The sequence below is a fragment of the Tamandua tetradactyla genome, chromosome 22 (genome assembly GCF_023851605.1).
Source record: "Tamandua tetradactyla isolate mTamTet1 chromosome 22, mTamTet1.pri, whole genome shotgun sequence".
Classification (NCBI taxonomy): domain Eukaryota; kingdom Metazoa; phylum Chordata; class Mammalia; order Pilosa; family Myrmecophagidae; genus Tamandua; species Tamandua tetradactyla.
The window spans coordinates 39,540,950-39,567,582 of NC_135348.1; the positions used below are offsets into that span (position 1 = coordinate 39,540,950).

The window sequence follows — 26,633 nt, forward strand, 5'->3', positions numbered from 1 at the left end:
ATTATTTAGAAACTTTTCCTAGAGTTGCCTTTATAATCTTAGAAACAAGTTGTCTGCACCACATTTGCTTTTAATAGCAACATTCAAACATGCTACTTCGTTGGTATCCAACAGTATACATCAGGAGACCTCTGCTCTGCCCCGGAACCGTCTGCTCCTCTCCTCTGACTTGTCTGGTGCTGTTATTCACAAGGAGGAAGACTGACAAAAATGAATTTTATTCATGGGCGACTTACGGTTTAATGGGTATACCATTTCTGTCTGGGTGATTAAAAAGTTTTGGAAATAGTGCTAAGGGTTGAATACTCTGAATACAATTAATACCAATGAATTATAAACTTAAAAAATGACAAACTTAATGTTTATATATTTTACCACAATAAAAAAATTCAATGAATCCTACTAAATTCACTTTGCAGAAAGGGAGAGACTGGGAAAGAAGTTAAATTTAAATTATCACTGACATAAGGAACAGGTCTAGCAGCTTTATAAAAGCCTCGAACTGGAAATAACCCAAATGTTCACCAACAGACCATGAATAAATAATGGTCCATCCATGCAATGGAATACTATCCAGCAATAAAAAGGAACAAACTACATATACACACAAGATGGATCAATCTCAAAATAATTGTGTTGAAAGAAGTTAGACACCCTTCTTCCCTCCCCCAGAAAAGTGTATACTGCAGCATTCCATTTATATAAAAGTCCAGAAAATGCAAATCAGTCTATAGTCACAGAAAGTACAACGGTGGTTGAGAGGGAAGAAATGGGAGAGAAGATCCCAAGGGGGCAGAAAGAAACTTTGGGGAGTGACGGATACATTACTATCTTGATTGTGATTTCATGGGTGCAAACATGTCAAAACCTATCAGATTGTACATTTTAAATATATGCAGTTTACTGGATGTCAATTATCCTTCCCTAAAGCTGTTAAAAAATTATCACTGACAGAAAATAACTGATATGACTTTCTCATCCATTAACAGTAAAGAAAAAGAAAATGCTCTATTTTACTTGACACAGACACAAATGGTTTGTGTAAAGCTTTGACCGTGTCACTGAACCGGGTGGAAATCTGGGACGGGCACCTAGGTAATCAGAGGGGCAACCGCTCTTCCTTCCAAGTGCAGGAGCGCTATTTGTGCCAATGATCTCTCCCTTCTGATGTACTTGCTCCTACCAAAAACGGTACTATCTCAAGAGTCGTCGTTGGCAGACACAGAACGACAATTTAGAATACACAGTATACCTAAGTCAGCGCCGTGCGCACAGCAGATTCTCAGTAAACACTGTCTCAGGTGAGTGGACAGAAATATAATGCACAGCCGGTCATGCTCAGCAAGAACCCGCCTGTACTCTAGTACTGAAGGCCATGCCATGGGAACCAAGAACACACTCCTAATTTGCCTCTCAGAAGGCATGCTTTTGAGCTCAAGAAAAATGAGTTAAAGAAAAGTAAAGAAGTAACTGGTGGGGTCACTGCTTCCTGATTAGAATGAAACTACATCTACAGGCACGCAAACTGAAGACCCAAAACTACATCTTGACCTTACTACACCAACACTTCTTCCCACAGCCATGCCCTCTCCAAATGGCTCCCCAATGGTCAAAAAGCTTTCAAAATATTGTCAGAATAAAAATAATCCACATCACTTTTAATTAAAATTAAGTTTTTATAAGGTATTTTTTGAAAGCATGCTGAGAAAAACTCAAATCAAAAGGATTGTGAAACAGTGATTTATACTATAGCAAAACACCAGCTATCTGTCATTTGAAAAAGTGTGTGCTAAAATTATGTTTAGTGGGTGCTGCATTTTGTTTTTGTTTTCAGAGTGCTGGCAATGTAACGACAAACTAAGGATATTACAAGTAAAATTGTTTTGTTTTGTTTTGTTTTGTTTGCTTTCAAGTGAGGAGTTGGGAACTCTGAAAATTGGTAACAATGTCTAAAATTACGTTATCCACACACAAGTAAAAATTATTTCCTAGAATGTTAAGTCTAGAAACAAATTTAAGCAACTTAAAAAAAAATTCTTGACATGTACACTGTTTTAGAGTAAGAACAATCTTATATTAAACACCAAAAAGACTAAAGGGAAAAAATAGAGGGTTTTAGTTTTCTTTATTTGTTTTTGCTATCTTCTACCCTCCTCATTAAAACAGAACTTTTTGGTGTAATACAAGTTTTTGAAAGGCTCGTTTATTGCAGCATTATGAGCCTTTTCAAGCAGATGGACGCTGCCCATGCATAGTACGCTGCACACTGCTTTCTGGTTTGGTAATAACAGAAACCTAGAACGTGCTCCTTTAAAATAATAAAAATAGTCAAAGCTGACTTTGCCCTAGATTTAAAACAAGGAAAAACCTCGAGAGTAAAACTAATACATACTGCACAAACCTCCCATTTTTCATGTGTAAGCCTCTCAAGGTGCACGGCATGGGAGGTTCAAAAATGAGAATGCATGGTGGTCTTGGGGCTCACACCACCACAAAACTAAAACTGCAAGAGAGCCACTGCTGACCAACGGCCAAACTCCTCAGTTCTCCGACACAGCTTCTGGACACTAAATAATATGCTTGTGTCTTTCGGAGTGTTAAAACTAGCTTCACCAAGTCAGACACTTGGGGCCAGAAGTATGCAGTACAGCCGGCCGGTATCACAGCAGCCGTGAACAGACCTGCACTCGGTACCTGCAAATTACATAAAGGCTCGGCTATTCCTGTGCAAGGAAGCAAGCAATTTAATCTAGTTGCCATTGCTTGATAAGTAATTATTCCCCCCCCACCCCGATCCCTCTCAACAACTGCATGATAGAAGACAAGTCACTCATATGACTACATTTATATCAGAGGCTGACCCTACCTACACCTACCAAGGACCTTATATCCCAGCTCCATGGCCTAACGCACGTCTGTCTTTCAAAAAAAGGCATAAACTTACATTCAAAGAACTAGGCCAGAAACGTTTCAACCCTAAACACACCTGGGTCTTCAACCAAAATGCTCCAGTCACCTACGCTCCTGCAGAGGTCCAAGCCCAAGGGTTACAGAAAAGAAGATGAATCCATTGACTAGATCAGATCATTTAGTACTAGCTGCAACCAAATGCAAAAAGATGTTCTGCAGCCAATGTCAAGCCACAAGACAGGTTTGAAAACAGGCAAAGCCATCTCCATGCGCCTTGAGGAGAGGTGGATACAATACATACTCTGCAGTATTTGAACCAAAATTCCAATATTTGAAGACTTTCTCCACAACTCCTTGGTGTAATAAGATGCAACTGATGGGGGAAAGGAGCAAATTAAGGCACAAACAGAACTGGAGGCAAAAAGAGTAACCCACAAAAAACTTGCATGAAGGTGATGACATAACAGAATATTAAAAAAAAAAAAGTTATCAAAAAATATAAAGGAATCCAATAATTGCAGTGAGATATAAAGGGGTCCAAAGTAGACATTTGTCTCTCGTCACTGCTCACTAGTTAGTAAGGCCAGAGAGAGTCCAGAAAAACGAAAATCCTCACATGATCCCCAAACATGCCTCCCGCTCATCAGCCTGCATGAGCTAGCGGTGGCATTAGTAGGCGTGAATTTCACTCAGCTCCCTTCCTGCCCATTTTTTATCACACATGGCATGGCGAAGCCCAGTTCTGATAACCGGGAAAGACAGATGTGTTTCCAGGTGTGGAGACCACAAAAGGAAAGGCCTACACAGCCACATTCCAGACCTTCTTCCCATTAGGAGGGCAACACAGGCTTGAAATTTAGGAAATTAAACAGCAAACAGAGGCCCCGCTTCACAACTTTAGAGAAAACTTTAAAGTATCAGCACACTTCAATCATTCCTTAGAAATAAAGGAATCAGTTTCCCTCTGGATCTTCGGAGGCACCACATTCTAAAACAACCCAAACAAAATCACCATTTACAACTCATCTTCTCTATTTCTACACCTTATCTTAGCCAAAGACTCCATGTTTTGAAAACAAGTTGCCAACTAAATTGTATTCGTTAAGTATTACTTAATTCTCACCTTATTTTTGTAGGAAAAAAAATAGAAGGATGGTGATCAGAGCTAGTAACTGGCCTGAGATAACCAATAGTGTATATATAACTCCTGCCAAAAACAGAGACACGGTGTTTTTAATTAGCCTTTGTAGACTTACTGAGGATAAAATGCAACCTGCTTTAGGCTCTGGAAATACTAAAAATGGCTGGTGGACTCCATGCCGACAACTGCCCAAAGCCCTAAGGACAGAGGATCCTGGGCTGGGAAGCAGAAATCAAGGGCTTGTTTCCCCAGGCCACACCCTGGCACAATGTGTAACTTCAGAGATTGGCTCGGCCACCCAAACACGGGAGCCCAGCAATTACAGCTGCACCCTGCAACCCCTCCAAGCTACACCATCCGACTGCAGGGCCCATCCCCCAAGGCGGCCTGAGAAAGGCCTCCACCACCACTGCAGCCTGATGAGGACTCGCACCTGACCCAGAACATGCTTCTCTAGCCGCTACCGTGAATATCACACCGGTATTCCCCTGGACCAGGCCGGAAAACAAAGCAAAGGCCTCCAGACCAGGGGGCCAGCCTGGCCCGGCGTGGCTGCGGCTGGTGCGGGGGACCCCTGCCGATGTCTGCAGCTGCCTCTCCCCCACTTCGACACGCTCTGCACTGAGCTGGGAGCTGCTGCCAAAACTCTGTCAGGGCTGCAGGCTGGAGTGGCCACTGCACAGACCCACTCCTCCTCACAAGCAGGGCTTTCCAAATGGATGAAGGAGGGCACGAGGGAGGGCACAGCGTGGCGAGCTTCCCAAAGGGAGGGCTCCCTTCTGTGGACATGACTGGAGGGGGAGAAGGCACCCCCTCCCCCTGCCAAAGCCCCCAGGGCCTATACAGAAGGACTGGCTCCCACTCAAGTAGGCGGGCTGGTGGCAGAGGCCTCCACTGTGAACCAGCTGTCCTCAGAGAGGGTGGACCGGGTGTGTTCTGTGGTATGGATCTGTGCTTATTTTTATGAGGCCAGGCATTCCAGGGGTTTTTTAATGAGAGTTGTTTGTTTACTCTCATCACCCAGCATAATTACCAAATCATTAGGCCCACACCAAGACGGTACAGCCATAAAGCAACAACACATGCTTTACATTGAGCTGACTGACAAAGGACAGCCTACCAGCCACCAGCAGCTCTCACCCTCCTGCCCTCCCACCACCATCAGATTTCCACATCCAGCCCAGGAGCTCAGCGTATATCGAGGTGAACCTTCTGCCTCCATGAAGAGTCAGCGTGAGCCTCTGCCCCCCAGCTTCCCAGGGAGGCCAGCACAGACACGAGGACAGGAAGGGCCAGTGTCCCATCACGGGCAGAAGGTGGCAGAGGAGGACACTTCTGATGGACATTTCCAGTGATGACGCTGGGTACTTTCTCTCTTTTCTAAACAGAGTTCTAGATGGAAATACTGTAAGGATGTGGTCTTCTGGGACCTCGGGGGCTACAAGGGGCCTCTGGACAAATAAGAACGACTGGACTAGGCCAGGGCCCTCAACTATCATACAAGACAGCAGCCAGTATCCACATGGAGCTGTTTCCATTCAAATTTAATTAATTAAAATTAAATTGAAAATTCAGTTCCTCAGTCACACTAGCAGATAGAGAATATCTCCATCCCACTGGGCAGCACTAGCAGGTCCAGAGAGAGAAAAGGGGAAATGACTGCTCCGGGGCGCCCAGGCCCCAGGAGAGCCTAACTAACCCAGCTCTCCCAAGGAGGAAGTGAGGCAGGAAAGAGAAAAGAGAGTAAGCATAAACCTGTGGCTCAGTCCTCCCAAAAATATTAAAATAGTGGGTCTCTTAGCCTTCTGATGAGTATTATTAGTATGTAGAAGAAATTCATGAAACCTTCTTCAATTAATAAGATTTTTTTTAATTGTTCCAGGACAAAACTGTGAACTCAAGCAAGCAGCAAGCATATACTGCGTACTTATAAATCAACAGGATACTTTGATAGGCACTACAGAGGGGGCAAAAAAGAAAAAACATAGCCGATTCTGCCTCAGAGTAAAATGCCTAAAACTTTAAACGTTATAGAAAACAGGCAGGGAGGGTGGGAAACAAGTACTACAGAAGTAGTGCAGGAAAAGGTATTTCTGAAGGCTCTGGCTGGCTGTTTTCACTGCCTGCACTTGGGCACAAGCCCGCGCTCCCTGAAGTAAAAGGAAAGCCCCTCTAGCTGGAGCCCCACCCCTGGGGTCCCTCCTATCCCCTGCCAGTTCACACCAACACCAGTAGCTCCCACTGCCTGTCCAAATATCTCAATCCCTAAGCTCCTCATTACAAGCCCTCAAGACCTGGTCCCAGCTTACCTTGCACAAAGCTAACACCTGACACCCTCATCTAACCGCCAATTTTATGTTCCACCGCTTTATGTCTGCACTAACAGTTCCAATCAAAATGCCATTTTGAGCTCTTCTTTGTTTCCTGTTTCTGGTCCCCTTCTATATTTCCCATGGCTCTCAGTGAGCCCACCGCCCCTTGCTGCCTCCCCTACTCCATCCCCAGTAGCAGCAAAGCCTTGCTTTCTAATTGGCAGCTTTTAATCTTAAACTTAGAGACCAGAAAACTAAAAACAGCCCTGTTTGCCTAAAAACTGTCAGTGCTTCAGGACCAGCTCAGTCCTCCTCTCCTCTCCAGGTCTCTCCCTGGCCCTCCCCCTCCATAGAAGTACCTGCACATGCCCCCACTGCCACAGCACAGCAGAGAGACGTCTCCATTGCCACCCTGATGACTTTATACCAAAGCTATTTTTTTCCACGTCCTAAGACTGAGTTCCTTGAAAGCAGGGCCAATTCCTTTCCCATCACACAGTCCGGCAAGCATTCATTCAGAGAGCCTTTACATTAATCTGTGATGTAAAACATAGCTTGTGGGTTCAAGTTCAGGCACAGCGCGAGGTACAAAACTTCCTTCTGGCATCTGAGGGGAGCTCTTCTCTGAGTAGTCTGTGAACTTCTCGATACACAGATGCTGTGACATTTATTTTGACTGCCTGGAAGCCAACTAACTTCTGGTTCTCAGCTGCACTGTGAAACCATGAGGCTGCCAGAAAGCTGAGATGCTCTCAGCTGAGTGGTAGCATTAAATACAGTCATGTCAAAATCAAGAGAAGAGTCAGTATTTACAACCTATTAAAAACCTGTACTTTCTAGTTTCACCCCACACCAGGCAGTCTTCTCTAACCCACTGTATCCGGTTGAACTAGTTAATAATAAACTGATTTTAAGTTCCCTTTTCATAAATAACTGTGGAGAACCCTCAATGAGGTTTAGGAAAAACAGACACACCAGTGACTCCGGGCACTGGATGACTCGTCCTTGGATAGTAAACAGGAACCAACCCTGGGGATGCTGCCTGCAGTCGACCTTACCCGGAAAGATTTGGTTACAGATCTGCAGCATCACACGCAGATGTGTCTCTCCCGGCTTTGGCTTTCTTAGACATGCCTGATATGCAAAGGGCCTCAGCTATTTAGAGCATTATACTAAAAAATCGTGTTTTTACACTGACCCAACCCCCAGTAGGCTCCAAGCACAACAAAGCAGGACTTACTGCCATTGTCGTCAGAATCCTCACTGCTGCTGGGAAGGCGACCTCGTTTCATGATCTCCCCGGGAAACAGCAGGCAGCCTGCAAAGCAATGAGACAGCACTTAACCCAAGATGATAATACGCCATCATCAAGTTGTGCTTCACATGGCAGCCCAGGATTCACAGCACACAAAAGCAAACAAATGGCTGTAGGCAGCATTTGAATTGTAAACAGTAAAAAGACCAAAGATACATAATTAGGGGCAATCATTAACAGAACAGGTTAAAAAAAGAAGGGCGGGGAGAGAAGGCAGTCCTGCAGCAACAGGGCTCCCCCAGGTGCAGGCTCCCCTCTATCCCTATGACAGGAGCCCCACCACTGCTCCAGGAGCCACTTCCGCTGACTGGCCGCAACCACTGCAGAAAAAACTCCACAGCACTGAGCACTCTGCTTCCTCACCACAAACAGATTCACATTTTATGGGTATATGTGGAGTGGGGGGTCGGGAGGGGGTAGGGCAGAGACAGGGGTTGTGCCTAAAACCGTGAATATTTATACTGCGCTAGGCACAATGACGCTTCTTGGGTAAAATAATCGTAAAAGCAGAATAATCTAGAATTCTAGGAACAAAACACACAGGGTAACGGTAATGTAAATGTCTCCTATCCACAGATGGAATGTGACTTCATTCAGAATCCAAAATCCGAAGACAGGAAGGAAGGAGCCACAGATACTCAATTCTGATCCAGTCACCCCTTTCACTCATCAGGAAATTGAAGCCAAAAGAGGCGAAGCAGCGACTTGCCCAAGGAAACCACGTGGGTAGGGAGCTTCTAATTCTAAGTTCCACGCTGCTTCCACACTTCACCCTGCGTCGGGTCAGGCAGGGCCAAAGCCAGTCTGCGCAGGTCCTGGGTGCCCCCGCTGGCCGGTGGGACAATCCTCCACGCCCTCCAGAAAGAATAAGGCTGCGTTTGGGAAAGAGGGCAGTGGCCAGCCACCGAACTACTAACCATCCCACGGCTATATTCCCACAGGGCAGCTCTCTAAACGCACCCAAAACCTTTCTCAACTAAAATCACTCATCGCCTTGATATTTCAGGGCCCTGCTCTCACTGCCAGGGCAACGATTATCCAGGAAGATGCAGGAAAAGCACCGTAGCCCATCACTTATCCACTGTGCTGCTGTGAAGGAGGCATGGACCCTAGAAAAACCATGTTTTAATCCTAGTCCCATTTCGTAAAGACAGTCGTTTCTTCTAATCCCTATTCAGCACTGCATGGTCGAACCTGTAATTAGATCATCTCCCCAGAGATGTGATTCAATCAAGAGTGGCTGTTAAACTGGATTAGGTAGAGGCGTGTCTCCACCCATTTGGGTGGGTCTTGATTAGTTTCTGAAGTCCTATGAAAGGAAACATGTAGGAGAATGAAGGAGATTCAGAGAGAGCAGAGAATGCTGCAGCACTACAAAGCAGAGTCCACAAGCCAGTGACCTTTGGAGATAAAGAAGGAAAATGCCTCCCAGGGAGCTTCATGAAACAGGAAGCCAGGAGAGAAAGCTAGCAGATGATGCTGTGCTCGCCATGTGGCCTTCCAGCCCAGAGAGAAACCCTGACTGTGTTTGTCATGTGCCTTCTCACTTGAGAAACCCTGAACTTCACCAGCCTTCTTGAATCAAGGTATCTTTCCCTGGATGCCTGTGATTGGGTATTTCTATAGACTTGTTTAATTGGGACATTTTCTCGGCCTTAGAAGTGTACACTAGCAACTTATTCAATTCCCCTTTTTAAAAGCCATTCGTTTCTGGTATATTGCGTTCTGGTAGCTAGCAAACTAGAACATCCACCCATCCCCTCAAAAAAGCATACCCCAGCCTCCTCACTGAGCGTCACAGCACGTGTAGTATAATGTTTCCAATGCAAACGCAGCACACGAGATTAGTGTAGAGAACCACTGTGCTAGAACAAAACTACAAAGTAAAAAAAAAGTTCCAAACTAAACAGACATGAAAAAAGAGCAATGAAAAATAAACAAAAACCTAATGCTTAAATTGTACAGTTTCTATTTGGGATGATAGGAAGGTTTTGGTAATGGATGGTGGCGATGGCAGCACAATACTGTGAAGGTAATTAACAGCACTGAATTACATATTTGAATGTGGTTAAAAGGGGAAACTTTAGGTTGTACATATTTTACTAGAATAACTTTTTTAAAAAACCCATGGGACAGTACACCAGTGAACCCTAAGGTAAGCGGACTATATAGTTAACAGTACAATTATAAAAATGTGCCTTCATAGCCACCACTTGTAACAAACGTACTACACTAATGCAATGTGTTAATAATAGGGTGGCAAAAGAGAACCTTGTCTTTTATACATGTTTTTTCTGTAAATACACATCTCTAAGAAAAAATAAACAAAACGCATCATACATTGAAATTTTAGAGCTGTGTTCCAGTAGTCTTGTTTCTTTACGATGACTGTATGAAGATAAAACATTTATAATGTGACTGTGTGATTGTGAAGACTTTGTCTGAGGCTCCCTTTATCTAGGATATGGACAGATGAGTAAAAAATACAGATAAAAAAATAAACCAGGGTGGTGCAAAGATAGTTCAGTGGTAGAATTCTTGCTTGTCATGTGGGAAACCTTGATTCCTGGACCATGCATCTTCAAAAAAAAAGAAACACACAACAAAGCAAAAAAGTTTTTTATTCGTTCTAGAGCAACCAGAAGGAAAAATCTGAGAGGATAGTCCATGACAAACTCTGTGATCCGTCCTGGAACTACCTGTTGAGTGCTTTGGAAATTACTGCTTTTCTTCTTTCTTTGCTTTGTATGTATGTTATATTATACAATTAAAAAAAAAAAAAGAGGGAACAGTTAAAATATGTTGGGTAGATGGAAATACTTGGTGGTCAGTGAGGGAACAGTAAGGGGTATGGGATGTAGGAGTTTTTTCTTTTTATTTCTTTTTCTGGCATGATGCAAACATTCTAAAAAATGATCATGGTGATGAATATTCAACTCTGATGATATTGTGAGCTGTTATTTGTACACCATATATGGAAAGTTTATATATTAAGAATATTTGTTTTCATATGTTGTTTTATCAATAAAATTATTTTTTAATGCACTGTACAATGCAGTCTATTCCCACTTAGGAAACATATCTATTTGATTTGTTGAAATATTCAGGTCTTTAGTCCATAATTCAATATTTTATATTTACTTTCAGAGAAATTCATTCGGTGTTGAGTATAAGTTTGTAGGTGTTTGTTTTCTAACTGATTCTTCAAAAACCATTAAAAATATTTACCAAGAGGAAGCCTGGACATGAGTCCTTGACAGGGTCATAAGGTCAAATAGAGGGAGTTAGGGTTAGATACTGTGGACAGGATCACAATCCTAAAACACACCCCAAACCAGCTCTCTTTTGGCAGAGTGCCATTAACCCATAATTCTAACACCCACCAACCCCACAAATTAGCCTGGGGCAAGCCCACTCCAGCCAAAAGCCTCCAAGACTGACACGATGACCCTCCCCTCACTTGAAGTGACTGTTTTCCTGGCTTACGGTGGTGCAGCAAAAACACCAGATGTTTCCACAGCTCAATTCTCCTCCAACCTCCTAGAGAGGGCACTCCTGATCCCCTGTGGACCGGTGAGGAGGTACAAGGAGAAAAGAGAGAAGGGAAAAGCAAAAGACCACTCATTCCTAAGACCAGCTTCAACCCTATGTCACAAACAAGTTTAAAAAAACTGGAAAGTGCTACCAAAAGAGGAATTCCTTAAAAGCAACAATGCGATGCGACGCAGCAGGGAGAACGCAGTGTGCCACCTCCAGAAGGGAGGGGAGAACTGTGGGGATAAGAGGTAAGGAAGCCCATAAAACTCCAGTGCTTTCCCAACGAGAAACAAGGAAACAAATGCTTATTACATCTCTTCACTGATTCCGACAACTTAAGCGTGCCTAAATAGAACAGCTTGGAAAACTCAGAATCTTTTTTGAATCAAAATGCCTTCCTCCCAGCTCAACTCCCAGAGAAACCACTTTAACAGCCACTAAATGATAAATACAAGCTTTGGCCAAAACAGAATGAAGCTCTTACACACACATATACATACTCTCTCAAAATAAAAATAAAAATAAAAATAAACATTATTCGAGTAAAAAGTAGTATTTTCCTTTTAATGAATTCCATTTTCAGTCATCCTGAAAGATTTTGAGTAATGAAAGCCAAGAAGACCACATTTCACTTCTCCAGGGCACTGGGCACAGTAATGGGGGTCAGTGCATGGCCGAATGTCCTCCTGTGGCTCTAATGCACCTTGACATCAGGTTGATTTATCTCACCCAGGGTTACTTAGTGTATCAAGAAATCAAATACATGTTACTGTCTCTAAGATATACAATACAGTGGTTGTATGCTGCAAGCATCTGTCCACTATAATCCAGAAATCAGAGAGCTCTCTGCATCACCACCTTTCCTGACTTCTTTAGGGCAATGGCTGGTTATGATCTAGATGGCGGTAGGGTAAATAGCAATCAATTAAAAGGGCTACTCACAGCACTCCAGAGAAAACAGCAAGAGGCTGTAATAGCATATAATGCATCCCACAAACACTTAAATAACTACTATCTTAGGAGATGCTGGAAGAAAAACTATCCCTGACCTCAGGGAGCTTCTTGTCCAGCTGGGGACAGACAAATCAACAGGAATTCAGCATTATCAGTGCCTGACAGTGGTCAGCACAGGTTCCGAGGGAGCACAGAGTTGACAGGTAAGGGACAGACTGATTCTGAGCCAAGTCAGAACAAAGGAGAGGAGGGTGGGAGAGGGAGAGCAGCATCTTGTGCAAAGCACTGCACTACAGGGGGCTGTACATAACACCAAGCATAGTGCCCGAAGCAGCGTGTTCACACTCTGAATCATACTGCTGTGCCCATGTCTTTACTAACACTCATCCCTTCTTACCAAGGCTTGTTGAATCGTAATCTACAACCCTTTCCATTCCCCCACTGCTCCACAGTTCTGAACCTCAACCACCGATACCTAGATTGCTTTAAGCATCCTTCCAGTCTACAAGCTAATTATTTTTCCCTTTCCTAATAATTACAAGTCAATCATCCGCAACAGGTGACTTCATCAAGTCACTCCGTATGCAGACCTCTCCCTCTGCTCCCCCTGTAAACAAGTCCAAGTCCAAACGGTCCAGCCAGAAACTCAGAAGTTTTCTGCTATCTGGCCCCTCTCAGCTCTACCCAACCCCTCCTTTAGTGAGACCCCACACTATCCTGCCTCAGCTGGGCCAGGCCTCTCCCCTGATAGGTCCCCTGAAACGCCCCCTTCTCTCAAGTGCTCGGCCTCTGCTAATGCTGTGTCTCTTGCCTTTTCCTTTCAACCTAATCCCACCCCGTCTCCAGGGCTCAGCTCAAGACCCACCAACCATCATGCCGACACCAACCACTTGAGATTCTGTACCACTCGGTCTCACCTTTTTTCCTTCTTCGGCAACTTTTTCAACTTGTTTCTTAACGTACTATTTTCTTTACGTCAATCAGCTCCTGCCTTGCATCATTACTTAGGCGCTCCATGTGTATCTCCAAAGGATTATAATAAGGTCATGAACAGAGATCCCCCAAGTAAAATATGAAATAAAGACATCACAGCCAGGTGCCAAGTGAAGGTCAAAAACAGAACCTCACAGGGTGTCTCCAACATCACCCCCAGAACTCGGGCTCCCGAACTCAGGCTCCAGATCTCAAACTGCGTATCCTGACATTTTGCCTGCCTTCCAGTGAAAATGACTTAAAATGATCCAGTTTACAGCACCCTGGCCTGTCCATTTGCCATGAGAGACATAGCAACTAGGTAGACAAAAAGTACTAACTAGTAGACATTTGGAACTTTTCCCAAAAAGAAGACGACTACCAGGAAGTCAGATTATAACCCAAATACTGCCTGGAGAGGGCCATGGAAGAAAAAGAAGCTGGCCAAACACCCAGGAGGGATCAGCCAGGTGATAAGCCCCGGGGCCTCCATCCCAACTGCAGAGAGAGAAGCACCAAGACAAGTGGGCATTTGTGTTTGCTCAGGACACCACCTCCTGGGTAAACAGGAATGCACGCTCACCCCTCCGGCCAGCCCCTATTTAGATTGCTTGCACATCACTTTCCTTCAATCTCGTCTGTCACATGGGTAAAAATGCAATGGATTAGCATATAACATGAATCCGAGCCAAATTTTATGCCAGAGAAGTGGTGCACAAGACGGAATGACTGCTCTCTAGGCATCAGATCCAAGGTACCTCAAAACTTTGAACCTCAGACTGAAATGGGGAAAACCGGCATGAAATAAATTAACAGCAGTCCTTAGCCGAAGGTGGCTCAGGAATTTGAGAGTGAACAAACTCAATGGGCTGGGTGGGGGCACAGGGACGCAGGAAAGATGATTCTAAGAAAATGACAAATGACCTCAGGAGAGCAGGGCCTGTACAAAAAAGAAGATACTTAAGAATGTGAGGATGTTTATTCAATGCTATTCCAGGGAAAGCGGATAACAAACCATCCAGATACTAAAATTACTCTCTGTGGGGGAAGAGGGACCGTTTATCAGGCCATAAACTCTACAGCTATAATAAGGATTACACCCTAGTGGTTTTAGTTATCTTATGGCTCATACGCAAAAAGGCTGGTTCCTAACTCAAAGTATCAATTTTATCCACTGTTTTCATTCTTAGTTCTGCAGATACCCCATTAAAGACTCTTCTACACACTTCTTATATATCTATCACCTAACACAATGCTACATGTCACATAAAAACCCACTGCACGAATGACTGAATCCTGGTATAGACTCAGCTTTTACAAACTGTCTCCTACGCTCACTGGGCTTTATAGAATTTGGGATGCTTTCACTTTAATATTTAATTGACCTTTAACTGGAGTAAATTCTATTACATTAACTTTAAATTTACTGGTCTCCTTCCATTCTTTAATAATCTAATTCAGTTCACCTCCATTCAGTTAATAATCTAATACCTAATTGTACTATGTTTTATTTTCAAAAACTGTGTAGTCTTACATAAATCTGCAAGTATTTTGTAATGAGCTACCTCTTTGTTTCTGCTTGCCAAGTCAGTTTTTTTAAAACACTACATAATTGATAATTTGATCCCAAATTATTGATCACAGAATTCCTTCCCCCCAACAAAAGATAAATTACATTTTCTTAATAATAGGTCACCTTCTTGTCTTCTAGAGTGCGCAGTTGTAAGTACCCAAATAATGGGCTGTAATCGCCCGTTCACAAATGAATGTAAAGAGAACCTGATCTCTTACCTCAGTTCTTAAAGTAAACATTAGTCGCCTAGGAAGGAAGTTTTTTAATTGGCATTACTATCTGATTCATGGTCGAGAATTTCTAGTGTAACTATACCTTAAAACTCAGATTTTTCTTCAATTTAAAAAAAAGGCATAAATTTGACTTAATTGTCAAATAATTTAAGTCTTAAGTGTTAAAAGTTTTAACCTTGTCTAAATATATCAACAACAAAGAATGGGACTTTTAAAAATATGTTCTTTACAATGTATCAAAATTTGTTTTAAAAAAATGTTGCCCAACCTCTGGAACCTTTATAAAGACATCAAATGTGAAAAATATTCAGCTGAAAGGAGTTTATAATAAAGAGTCACCAAAAGAAAAAACAAAACAAAGGTTATGAGAACTACCCAGATAACCACAACTACAGTATTTATTCCTATGAACATTATACTCATTACTAATAAAGCCCACATGCTCTAACAACACATTTGAGCTTACTGTTCATTCTTTTTAAATTCTTTTTAAACTCAGAGTTAAAAGTCAATGACACTATTTTTCACAATTACAAGGAATTTATAAATTTGAGTTCTGAATGAATCAAAAGCAGCTCCCAACTGCCAATATTTAAACAATCCAATTGCTGCTAATGAGCCTTACTTAAGACATCTACTAGAGCCTTCCAGGTCTTTATAATTGCTGACTTAACTAAATGGTCAGTAAATGAAGAGCAGCCATCACAAAACATTTCAATCTTTTGTGTTTGGAATGCATTCCTTTTTAACTTCCCTTGGCATGGGATAAATGAATTTATGCCCAAACAATAAAAATTGTCAAACATGATGGCCTCCAATCTTGAGCTTGTTTCCCCATTTCCATCTACTCAGAAGTCCTTTCTATCAGATCTGTATGCTTAGATATGGAAAGATGTGAAATACTATTAAGGAGGGGGAAACAGGCAAAACACAGGAGGGATAAAATGAGCTATATGGTGTGTGACTATATCTCAATGAAACGGCATTAAACATGAGTTTTCGGCCCATTCATATATAAAAGAGAGAAGAGAATACATGCACCAATTGCTTTGTATATCCATGGAAAATTTCTAGAAGAACATATGAAAAACATAAACAGTGGTTATCTCTGGGGAAAGAGACCAAAGTGTCCGAATGGTTTGGGAACTTTTAATTCTCTTCCTGACCTTTTAAATGACTTTAACTTTTTACTTTTTTGTACTACACTCTGTATTATAAGATTTAAAATACAAAACCTCTTTCCTGCTCCTCACCATACATAAAAGACTCCCTGTGTTAGCGCCACTTCTTGGCCTGGTGCAAACCATCAGCCTAAAATGAGCAGCTATCAGTAAACTATGTATCTTCCATCTCCTTCCTAAGATGGGGTATTAAAGCCTTGTCCTATTTTAAAAGAATATCTATCAAAAGATAGAAGCAAGAAAAACTGGGAAAGATAAAAGGATAATGTCATAAAATACTATTATCACCCACTCTGCCTGATTGGTCATTATGAACTAAAGCGAAAGTTTTCAAAAGATGCGCCAGTTCGAGGTCACTAAAAATACAAACCAATAAGAATGGAAAAAACTAGCCCAGACAGGAAACTTGGGTCCAAACTGCCTTTAAATTAAAACCCTCAATTTCTCATCTATTTCAAAAGTAGTACTATATTGGAAAAAAAAGAAAAAACGACTTCCAGAGAAGGCTAGTATAATATGCCATTCTCCCCCCATGGCAGACATGGTAACCAATTAGGTCGTATTCTTCGCACAAGCTCAGACACGATGTCAGCATCCTTCGTAAGACAGCGCTACCACCCAACCAGAACGCATTCAAAAGATGAAGCCTGCTCGCCCTGCATGTCCTGCTCATCTTCTGACACATTTGATAATTCTGACAATCTCAGAATATATGCAAATGAAAAGTTTATTTTCTAAAGCATTTCACTAAAAAATCAGAAGTTTGCGTTTTATCCTGTCTTGGATCTTGAACCAGATTCCAATTTGTATCACACACACACTCAAAAATCTTCGGGTCAAACGGAGAAAAGTTCATTAAGAAATGACGCTTAAGAAAAACTGAGTGTTAACAGGAGTTTCTGCATGTAGGGGTAAGGATGGGAAAGGAATCTACAACCCATTATTCCGCCCTTGGTGGCATAAATCAAATAAATGCAAAGTGTCTACAGGGTAATTTTTAAAGATTTTTAAATGCTCAAACCAGATGTTCTTATATGGGTTATACAAAGCAGCTTCTGGAAAAACAAGACTCAACCAGCTAATGACAATTACACACACAGAATTGAAATGCAGCTGTTTCTGAAGAACTTTGTTCCTTGATTATAGGTGGCTGTCAAAAGCCATTAGTTACCACTAACAATGTTAAAATTTTAAAATACTCCCATCCAAAAGAAAAAGAGAGAGGGAAACTCAGAATGTTGTACATTAGAAGATCTAGGTGACACACTTAACAAAAACTGCTTTTACATATCATTCTAATTACATATTGTATTATTCTCTTAGCTGCTAAAACAAATAACATACAATAGGTCAACTTGGTGTCAGGAACTTGTTGGCTCACGGTCTTAGAGGCTAGAAGGTCTTAGAGGCTAGAAGGCGTGCTTCCTCAGGGGGTATATTCCAGCTGGCCAGCAGTCTTTGGGGTGCATTTTCTGTCCTGTGGTGGCATCTTTCTTTCGCTTCCAGATTCCAATGACCTCCAGCGTCTACTTGCTCCCATGGCTTCCTCTCTTATGCCCAATTTCCTTTGTATAAGGACTTCAGCCATACTGGATTAAGGCCCACCCTCACTCCATTTGAGCGCCTCTTAACATCTTCAAAGATCCTATTTTCAAGTGGGTTCACACGCACAGGATCAGGGGTTGGAATCGCCTTTTTCGGGGTACATGATTCAATCCCCACCCAACACATATGAAAACAAACATTTCACCAGAATTCTAAGAGTCTTATTATGATAGTAGGGAAACATAAGATAGTCTCCAAACCTAACAAACCTAGCCTGGGTTACCTAGTTCAAGGGTAAAGCTGAAAGACTCAAATCCTAGACTGTGTGTACAGGAATTCTTCCCAAAACAAACCCATAAAAATCCTAACTGCGTTGCTAAAGGAGATTTCAATGATTAATCCACCTTTCTTGATAACAAAGATGATTACATTTAATTCAGGAGAGACTAAGCTATTTGAGCAAAGCTGCACAGCTGAGTCTAGGACAAAGCCAGTGGCAGAACCAAAGACCAGTTCCCAAGGTGGGCAAGCACCTCCTCACAGGTGCCCGTGGCCTGGCTTCCCCCTCCTGGATGTCCACTGGGATTTAGAAAGAGGTTCTCTGGAAGATTAAGGCCATGCACTGAGCATGTTGTCAGGGAGCAGAATGAACAACATTGTCACTTGTAAACTGAAACACGGTTTCCTTGCAGGCTGATGTGACCATGGCTGCAAGTTATTCTGCCTGCTGGAACACATTCAAGAGGTAGGGCCAGAAGCAGAATGTGTAAATAGCACCCTGAGCACGACCACAAGGGTGTGAGTCCAGCTACTGGAAGGCATTAACTTCTGACCGGGGTGGCACACGCGCTCCCTACTTGGGGAGACAGGTGTCCCTCGGATTATAATGCTTATGCAGGCCCCTTACACAGACCTTCTTAAACTGGCCCCACCGGAGGACATGACTACTACCTGGTGTGCTTTCCTAGGTATGCAGGTTCCCACAGTGTACATCCTATTTTCAAAGGGCATCTAGGAATCAAAGAGTTAAGAACCACAGCCGACAGGCTCACCCTCTCCTTCCATATTTATCAAACAAACCTCCATTTTAATATCAAATTTTCATTTTCAACTTGTTTTCTCTGGTTCCTACCAGAAAGGAAACTCAGCCATCCGTGGAAACAAGCAATACGCTGACTGGGTAATGCTGTAAAAATCGGGAAATTATAGCCCAAAGGACAAAATTGTGTCCAACAGCCTATCTTTCTACAGCCCCTTAGATAAAAATGGCAATTTTTAAATGGTTGTGGGGAGGGAGGGAAATAAAAAATATATATTTCATAATTATATAAAATTCAAATGAAAGCGTCCACAGTTTTACTGGAAAGCAGTCAAACTCATTCCTTTACCTTCTGACTATGATAGCTTTCACATTTACAGAGCAGAGTTGGGGTAACTGCAACGGAGACTGGATGGGCCACAAAGCCTAAAATATTTACTAACGGGCCCTTTACAGGGAAAGTTTGCTGATCCTGTTATAAATCAACAGACTGGCAGTATATTTATAAACCAGCATTCTATCTGTTTAGTTACATGTGAATCGATTACTATGTCCTGAAAACTGACAAGGACCTCAAAGCTTACAAAACTTGGAATCAGGTCCACTCACTCCTTAGGAAGTTCCTAACTAGAACACAATCAAGAATCCAAAGGAAAAAAAAGTGGATTAGGGGAAAGAAGGGGTGCTCCAAGCACCCCTTTCATCAGAATTAAAGCCATATCTAGAAACCTATGAATTTTTCTCAAAGGAAAATCCCCTGAGGCTCCTATTCGGGGCCAACGTACTCTAAGTTATAAAAGTTTATAAAACAAGCTTATGAACAAGCTTCTTATCTGACTGTTCAAGTCAATAACCAATAAGCAGAAAAATGACTGTTCTAAACAGACATTTTAACCACAATAAATAGTTAGCAGTGATAGTAAAACGATCAGAGAGAAACCATAAAAAATAGTCACCAAATTACACTCCTAACTGGAATCCAAGGATGTACTTTAGGGAATCCACTGAACCCCTGGAATGCATATTTCTGTGCAACCCACATTTTTCTGGTGAGAGGATCCCTAGTGGGGTTTGTGTTTTCGTTTGTTTTGTTTTTTGGTCCATACCTTTTAAATCTCCAAGGTATCCCTGACCGTCCACACTCAGCCTACACATCTTAACTGCATCATTACACTTCAATATTGAAATAACTGAGGCTCGTAATGATGACCATGCCTAATCAAGAAAAAATCTAAATCGTGCTTTGTATACTTTGTGCAAAACAAAAGGCAAACCATGCAGCTCAAACTCAAGCAACCCGCTAACCTTGCCGTTCTTGATCCTTACCCCGGAGAAAGGTATACGGAAGAAAAAAAAAAAAAAAAAGACCACTTTATCTTTCAGTTTGGACCCTCACCACTGAAATCTTCATTTAAAATAACTGCTTAGAAATTGGAAGCTGATTTGTATTGTAAATACTGTTTTTCAGGATTTACAATGCAAATTTGGACAGACCATTAGCTGTAGTGGTGTGACCAGGTGCCCATCATCCCACAGGGAAGAGCTTCACAAACAGGAAGGTAAAGAATTTTCAAATTAATAAAATCTCCTATGCTGACATTACAGATGATCAGTATAAAAAAAGGATTTTTGCCCATTTGGGGTGCTTTCAAACAAGAAAAGATAAACTATAAATTCCCTCAACAAATAAGCTCAAAAGAACCTAAGGTTTAAAAATGAACCGTCCTCAATCACCTTACTATATATTGACTCTATCGCCAGAACCAAAAGCAAAAAACAAACTCTGGACTGATTTTTAGAGCAATGAAAACTTTGGTCTTTGAACGTGTGTAGAGGGTACATTTCATATACACCACTGGTCTACCATTACTGAAGAATTTAAAACGAAAATACACAGTCCCTGCCCCACTAATTAAGCTTTCAACTCTAACAGTCTTTGTATCAGTTGCTTTCAAAGCAGGGAAAGACATCCCTCATCATCATTCCAATCAACCTAGGCTGGATAAGAACATGACGGACACTAATTGAGTTTTGCTCGGCTCCATGACACTCAACTCCAGCTAACCTTACAGACAAGGTGTCATTTCCACTCAGGTAAAAATAAAGTCCCTCAGGGTCACCCCCGCCTTGATGAGGAATGAATACCATTCGCTCCATCTGAGCCCATCAGTTGTGAAAACAGAACAACATTTGCCCTCAGGATTACGAACCAATCATGAGAAGAACACTAGGCAAATGGCAGGACTCTCAATTAAGTCTCAACTTTCTGAGATACACTCTCCAAAGATGATAACCGCTATCACCCAAATTTTAAATGCATGAAGAATTAGAAGGTTATCTTGAAAATGGAGAAAAAACAGACTGAACACCAAAATTTTCAAGGAAACAACTTACATGCCTCAGGGATCAAAATATTTGTCCAATTATGGTGCCTACCAGGTTCCTACCACCTTTCAAGACACTAACAACTCCAAGCAAACCCACCCTTTATTTCTTAAAAAATGGTTATTATTGAATATGGTATAAATTTAGTTACAGGCTTGGACAGGGGGAGGAAAGAAGTTTTAAACTGGTAGCGAACTCTCACTGTTTTAACAATCAAGACAAAATTTTTTTATGGCAATCCAAATTAAAAAAACAAGATGTACTGGCTAAGATTTTCATAATGTCATATTTTTCTCCAGAGTAAGTCAATTTTACAAACCCTGTGGAAAAACAGGATATACGATGCAAATTTGCACAGACCATTAGCTGTAATGGTGTTAAACAGGTGCCCCATAATCCCTCAGGGAAGCGCTTCAAAAACAGAGAGGTGAAGAAGCAGAATTGGGACAGACTCTTACATCTCCTCCCCACTCTGTCCTGGGAAACCCTTCCATGTGGGTCAGGACCAGTCCTGATGTTTGCTGTTCAAACCACATCAGGACTGAAACAAACTTTTTAAAACATTCTTTTCCCAATTAATCTGTGGATAAATATATCAGACAAAGTCCTTTAAAGTATCTTTCAGACAATCTCCAAATCAAAGACTTACCAATTACAAGAAAATGCTATTTTGATTTCAACTTTTTTTAATCCAGCCATGATTTCCAAAGGCTGCCTCCTTTAGCATCAGATGTTCTATCAAAAATTATTACTAAAGATTACAACCTATTTAAATGAGATAACCAAATGTAAAGTATGGTTCTCTGCTGGACAGACGTTTGGACAAAGCCACCTTGGTATATTTCTACGGGATAAATCTGAAAGTCTCAGTAGCAGACGAGATGAAAACTTACCAACTTGACAAAAAGCTCCCTCACAGAAAAAAGCTCATTTTGATTTTAAACCCACATCCATATATGCATGGAAAACTGTCTGGAAAGTGATAGAGTAGAAACGTCTGGGTGGTGGGAATGTTATATTTTAAAAATCTTTGTAGTTACTAATTTTCAACCATGGACATGTACTTCGGCACCACTTCGGTAATACGTTAAGCTACTTCAAGTCAAAATCAATACTTACTCTGACACATGGTCATTTGTTTTTATTCTCACCAAGTTCTCTAAGTTTTTTTCAACCCTCTCTGGACTAAGCAACGGGTCACATTTCTAAAATACAACATTTCCTTAAATGTTTTATCCCTCTGGCCTCATGACAGTGTTTTGGCACAGAATCTATTTTTCATTGTTTTTCTTTTACAGGTACTCTTTCAACCTTGGTAACTAATATAAGAATAAAATACTGGTTTATAGACTCAAAAGCGGTCACGTGGTAGAGAAGAAAATAATAAGGGTTGTCTTTTTCTTTAAGTGAACATGAGGCTTTATCAAAGTTTAAATGATCTCTATGACAACCCAGTCAACTTTTACTAGAAAGCAGACTATGATCTTGAGGAGAAATCAAGTTCAAGTTCCACTGCCTGTTCAGGCAGCTTCCCATTACCTGCTAATACAGACATGAGGAGAAATGCATGAAAACCTAATGCTTAAGTAGCTGAAAACTTATTTGTTTTAGCTGTTAAAATGAAAATGCATGGTCAAATACACACGTAAAAAACAAACGGCAAGTTACCAACATCTGATTTAAAGGCGACAATAAATGGAATTGCGACCTTTCAGATAAAAGAGCAATAAAATTTCTGGGTTGCAGGTATTCGCCAAGAAAGTATTGCCCAAAGACCGTCCCATTTATGTCTCCTACATGTGCTGGCCCCTAAAACTGACCGTAAAAGTGTTAAGCCGGTGTGTAAGGACGGTTGTGTAGCAACATTCCTTTAGGTGATTAGGTCTTGATTAGCTGTGACTCGATCAAAATGCAGTAATCTCTACCCATCGGTGGGTCACTACCTAAATCTGCTTTCAGGAAATCACTTCTCTGTATCTTAAAACCAGTTCATTAACATTGAAGGGTTAGTTAGCCTTGAGCTGCAAATAGCCGGCGAGCTGGCCTTTCCAGGCGGGCTTTGTGAAAAGGAAATAAAGTTCACCTAACAAAAACCTTCGGGGAACAACCCTGAGCATTCCCTTTAACGGACACCTCAGGTCCTCCCCTACTTTTCTAAAAACGGAGCTGTCTGAAGTCCATTACTGTAGCTGGGACTTCACAAAAAGAACGTTTCCACTCCTTCTTGGCCGGGCTAAAGTGAGGGCCGCAGGCCCCGGGCTCCGCGCGACGCGGCGGGCGCCTGCCCGGGTTCCGAGGAGGCCGGCGGGGCGGCTGCAAACGGCCTCGGGGGCCGCCGCGCTCCTAACGGGTTTCGAAGGCACGTTTAAATCGCCCGCTTTTTTTGTCTGCTCGCTCCATTCACCCGGCGCCGGGGCCGCGGCCCAACCCCGCGCGCCCGGGAGGGGGAGCCGGGGAGCGAAGGCCGGGGCGCGGCGCCTCGGGCCGGGGGAGCCCGGGGTGGGCGCCTGGAGAGCCGGGGGTGGAGGGGACCCAGGCACCCGAGGCGAAGGGCCCAAGACGGGGGCAGCCCGCGGCGGGAAGCGGGCCCGCGCGGCTCCCCAGCCCGTCGGGGTGTGCGCAGGGCCGGGGCTCGGCGCGGCGCCGCCCCCTCCCTCCCCCTCGCCTCGTCCTGAGGCGACAGAAACAACAGCGCGGGAGGAGGGGAGAGGAGCCGCGGCCCCTCGGCCGGGATCAGCCGCGGGCGGCGAGGACACCTTCTCGTGGAGCCGCCGGGCCCCGCTCCCCGCGCAGCGGCGTCCCCGCCGCCGCCCTCTCGGTTGGAAAGCGGCCACCCCTCGGCGTCGCCGCCCCCGCCCGGCCGCCGCCGGCTGCGCCAATCCGCTCGGCCCCAGTGGCAAATCAAACGCGCTCTCGCCTCCAGAAGCCACTTGCGCCGCTGGAAACGGCCGCGCCGGCGCCCTCCCGAGTCCCTCCCGGGCGGCACCTCCGGGCCGGGCGAGCCCGCAGGCGACGAACGGTGAAGAGCCAGGGGCGGCCCCGGCTCCCGCTCCGCTCCCGCCCGCAGACAGTTCTGGAAACTGTGGCTCACCTCGGTCACGGGAAGCCATCGACCAGGAAGCCGGCGCGGAACCAACAACCCGCGCCTGCGGCCGCCCGCCGGAATCAGCGCGGGGACCGCGACCCGCCGCCGGCCGTTCCCGGGGCGGGGGCGCGGCGTTCGGCCCCGCGCCGCCGGCTTTGTGCGGGGCTCCCGCGGCGCGGGCGCGGTGGGCCGGCATCCCCGCCCCCGCAGCCCCCCGGGCAGCGGCGCCGGGACCGTTAGGTGACGCTCGGGCCGCGGGAGCCGCCGAGCAGCAGCGCCTCGGCCACCGCCCGCCCCCATTTCCATGCGGAGCCGCCTGTCCCCCAGCGCCAGGGGCGGGCTGCAAAAGTTGGCCCCGGGGCCACCCAGCACCTGCCCACGTGCCGGGGAGGCTCGCGCCCGGGTCTCCTCCGACCCCCTTCCCCCCAGCCGCCCTCGGTCGCCAGGTCACCTATTACCGGTGGGAGGGGAGAGAAGCTGCTATTTAAACGCCCGCGGAAGTTGAGGCACCCCCACCGGCGGGTGCCGTGCACCTGCCTCCCGCCGCCGCGCTCCGCCACTTTGAGCAGCAGCCGCGTCCTGGGCCCCGCCTCCTGCCGAAAGGCGGGCGGGGGGGGGGAGCGGGAAGGAGGTGGAAGGGATCGAATTTCTCCAGCAAATGGGACCGTTCCGACAGGATTAGGTTCCCCGGTCAACATTCCACATTCCATCCCTCTCCCGCATTTGCAAGCCAGAGCCGAGCCATCCGGAAAGCCTGCTGGCTACCGAACAACAGCCCCCAACTCACAAACACACACTCACAAGCACAAGACACGTGCACTGAAGGGCTTTGCAACTTGCAGTCCGGGAGAACACACTGCACGTTCATTTCAGACAGCGGAGATGAAGCGACCCCACCCCCACGATTTGCAGAAGGTGCCAAAGGTTACAATCTGCAATCCGTTTTAAATTCCTGATCAACCGGTACTTTGCTCTACCACTGTAACTCCTTCCTAATTTCACCGATGAAGGGTTTTATACTTTCTAGGCAGTCTCGCTGTAAGTAAAAGGTCTGATCATCGGAAACCCAATTTGGAAGAATCTAATTGCTAAGCTGTCCCTCCACCCCCTCTGCTCGCTGCCCTTGAATTGATGCAATGAATATTTTGAACATGTGGTGACGCGGTGACAACAGCCAAGGCTGCGGCCACCCAACACAGATGTACCTGCACACACACCTAGGTATGGAGAAATGCAGTCCCCCTCCCCACACCGTCACACACACTCTGGATTCATGTATGTGCGTGGACCTGCGTTCTGCCATTGCCATCTGTCTCCCAAGTTGCTACTATGCTTTCCACTTTCATGCAGCCCGATGCACTTTGGCTTTTTTTTTTTAATTCAATAAACTGAAGCCAACTAAACCGGGCTTCCGCTACTGAGCACGTTTTAATTGATGATTCACCTGAAAACCGCATGTTCTTCGCAAACCCCAAAGAAGAAAAAACGCTTAAGTCTCGGCCCCCCCACCACCACCAAACAGAAAATAATAGTCATAATAAAACTTACTGATCCAACATAGATCAAGTCTCAGGAACCAAAATTCATCCTCTCCTCCTCCTCCTCCGGCCCCCCGCCCCGGCAATGCCCAAGTTACTGGTGGGATAGTAAGGCTGCGCCCGGCGGCTGCCTCCCTCCCTCCTCGCTACGGATCGAGAACCCAATCTTTTGGCGCCATATTAATGACGTACTATATTATTTCCACTAGGCAGCGACCTTCGGCATTAAATTACTCCCGAGAACTCCCGAGCAAAGCAACAAAACCATCAAATATGGCTGAGCCTACTCGGCTCGTCCTGCAGCCGCCGCCGCCGCCGCCGCCGCCGCGAGATCCGGAGGACGCGCACCCGGACCCGCACGCGGCCACGCGCGGCCCCCCGCGCGCCCCCCCGCGCGCCCCCCGCGGCCCGCGCGCGTACCTGCTGCGGAGGGGCTGGGCAGAGGCGCGGGGCTCGGCGCCGCATGAGGCCGGGCCCTGCTCCGGCCGGCGCGCGCACACCCGGCGCCCGCGCGCGGAGGCACTCTCGGACGCACGTTCGGCTGGTTATGGAGGAAAGACCGTGTGAATCCAACTCGTTTCTGGGTCACTGCTGCCACAGGGGGGAGCACTCTAATCCCCTGCCGGAACGGGAGGGTGGGGACGGAGGGCGGAGGGCGCGCGGGGAGCCCGCCGCGCGGGGCTCGGGCGCCGGTTAACTCTTGGCTGCCTTCGCCGCCCCGGGCCCGGCCTGGGAGGCGCCGCCTGCGTCCGGCCTGGCTCGGCGAGAGCGGTCGGCTCGGATCTCCGAACCTCTTCCTTCTCCCTCGTCGGCCCAGGCGCCCCGGAGGTGTCTGCAGGCGAGGAGGTGGATTTCTTCAGTTATCCCTTCACACTGTCCCACTTCCAACTCTTGTATAACTTCGCTGCATCCA

General features: G+C 44.9%; 1 protein-coding gene across 11 annotated transcripts in view; it reads right to left on the reverse strand.

Moving 5' to 3' along the window:
- The window catches only part of JADE1 (jade family PHD finger 1), a 63,050-nt gene extending 36,833 nt beyond the window's left edge, over positions 1–26,217 (reverse strand). The window contains exons 1-2 of one of the 11 annotated variants that reach the window (XM_077140050.1): positions 26,141–26,217; positions 7,604–7,681 (exon numbers count right to left, since the gene is read on the reverse strand). In XM_077140050.1, coding sequence (XP_076996165.1) covers positions 7,604–7,655 — 52 coding nt within the window. In that variant the 5' untranslated portion in view covers positions 7,656–7,681; positions 26,141–26,217. Of the gene's footprint in view, positions 1–7,603; positions 7,682–22,917; positions 23,382–24,188; positions 24,296–24,633; positions 25,607–25,730; positions 26,061–26,140 lie in introns of those variants that run through there. The other 10 variants (XM_077140055.1, XM_077140054.1, XM_077140049.1 and 7 more) reach the window with 10 other exon arrangements.
- Positions 26,218–26,633: the final 416 nt, after the last annotated feature.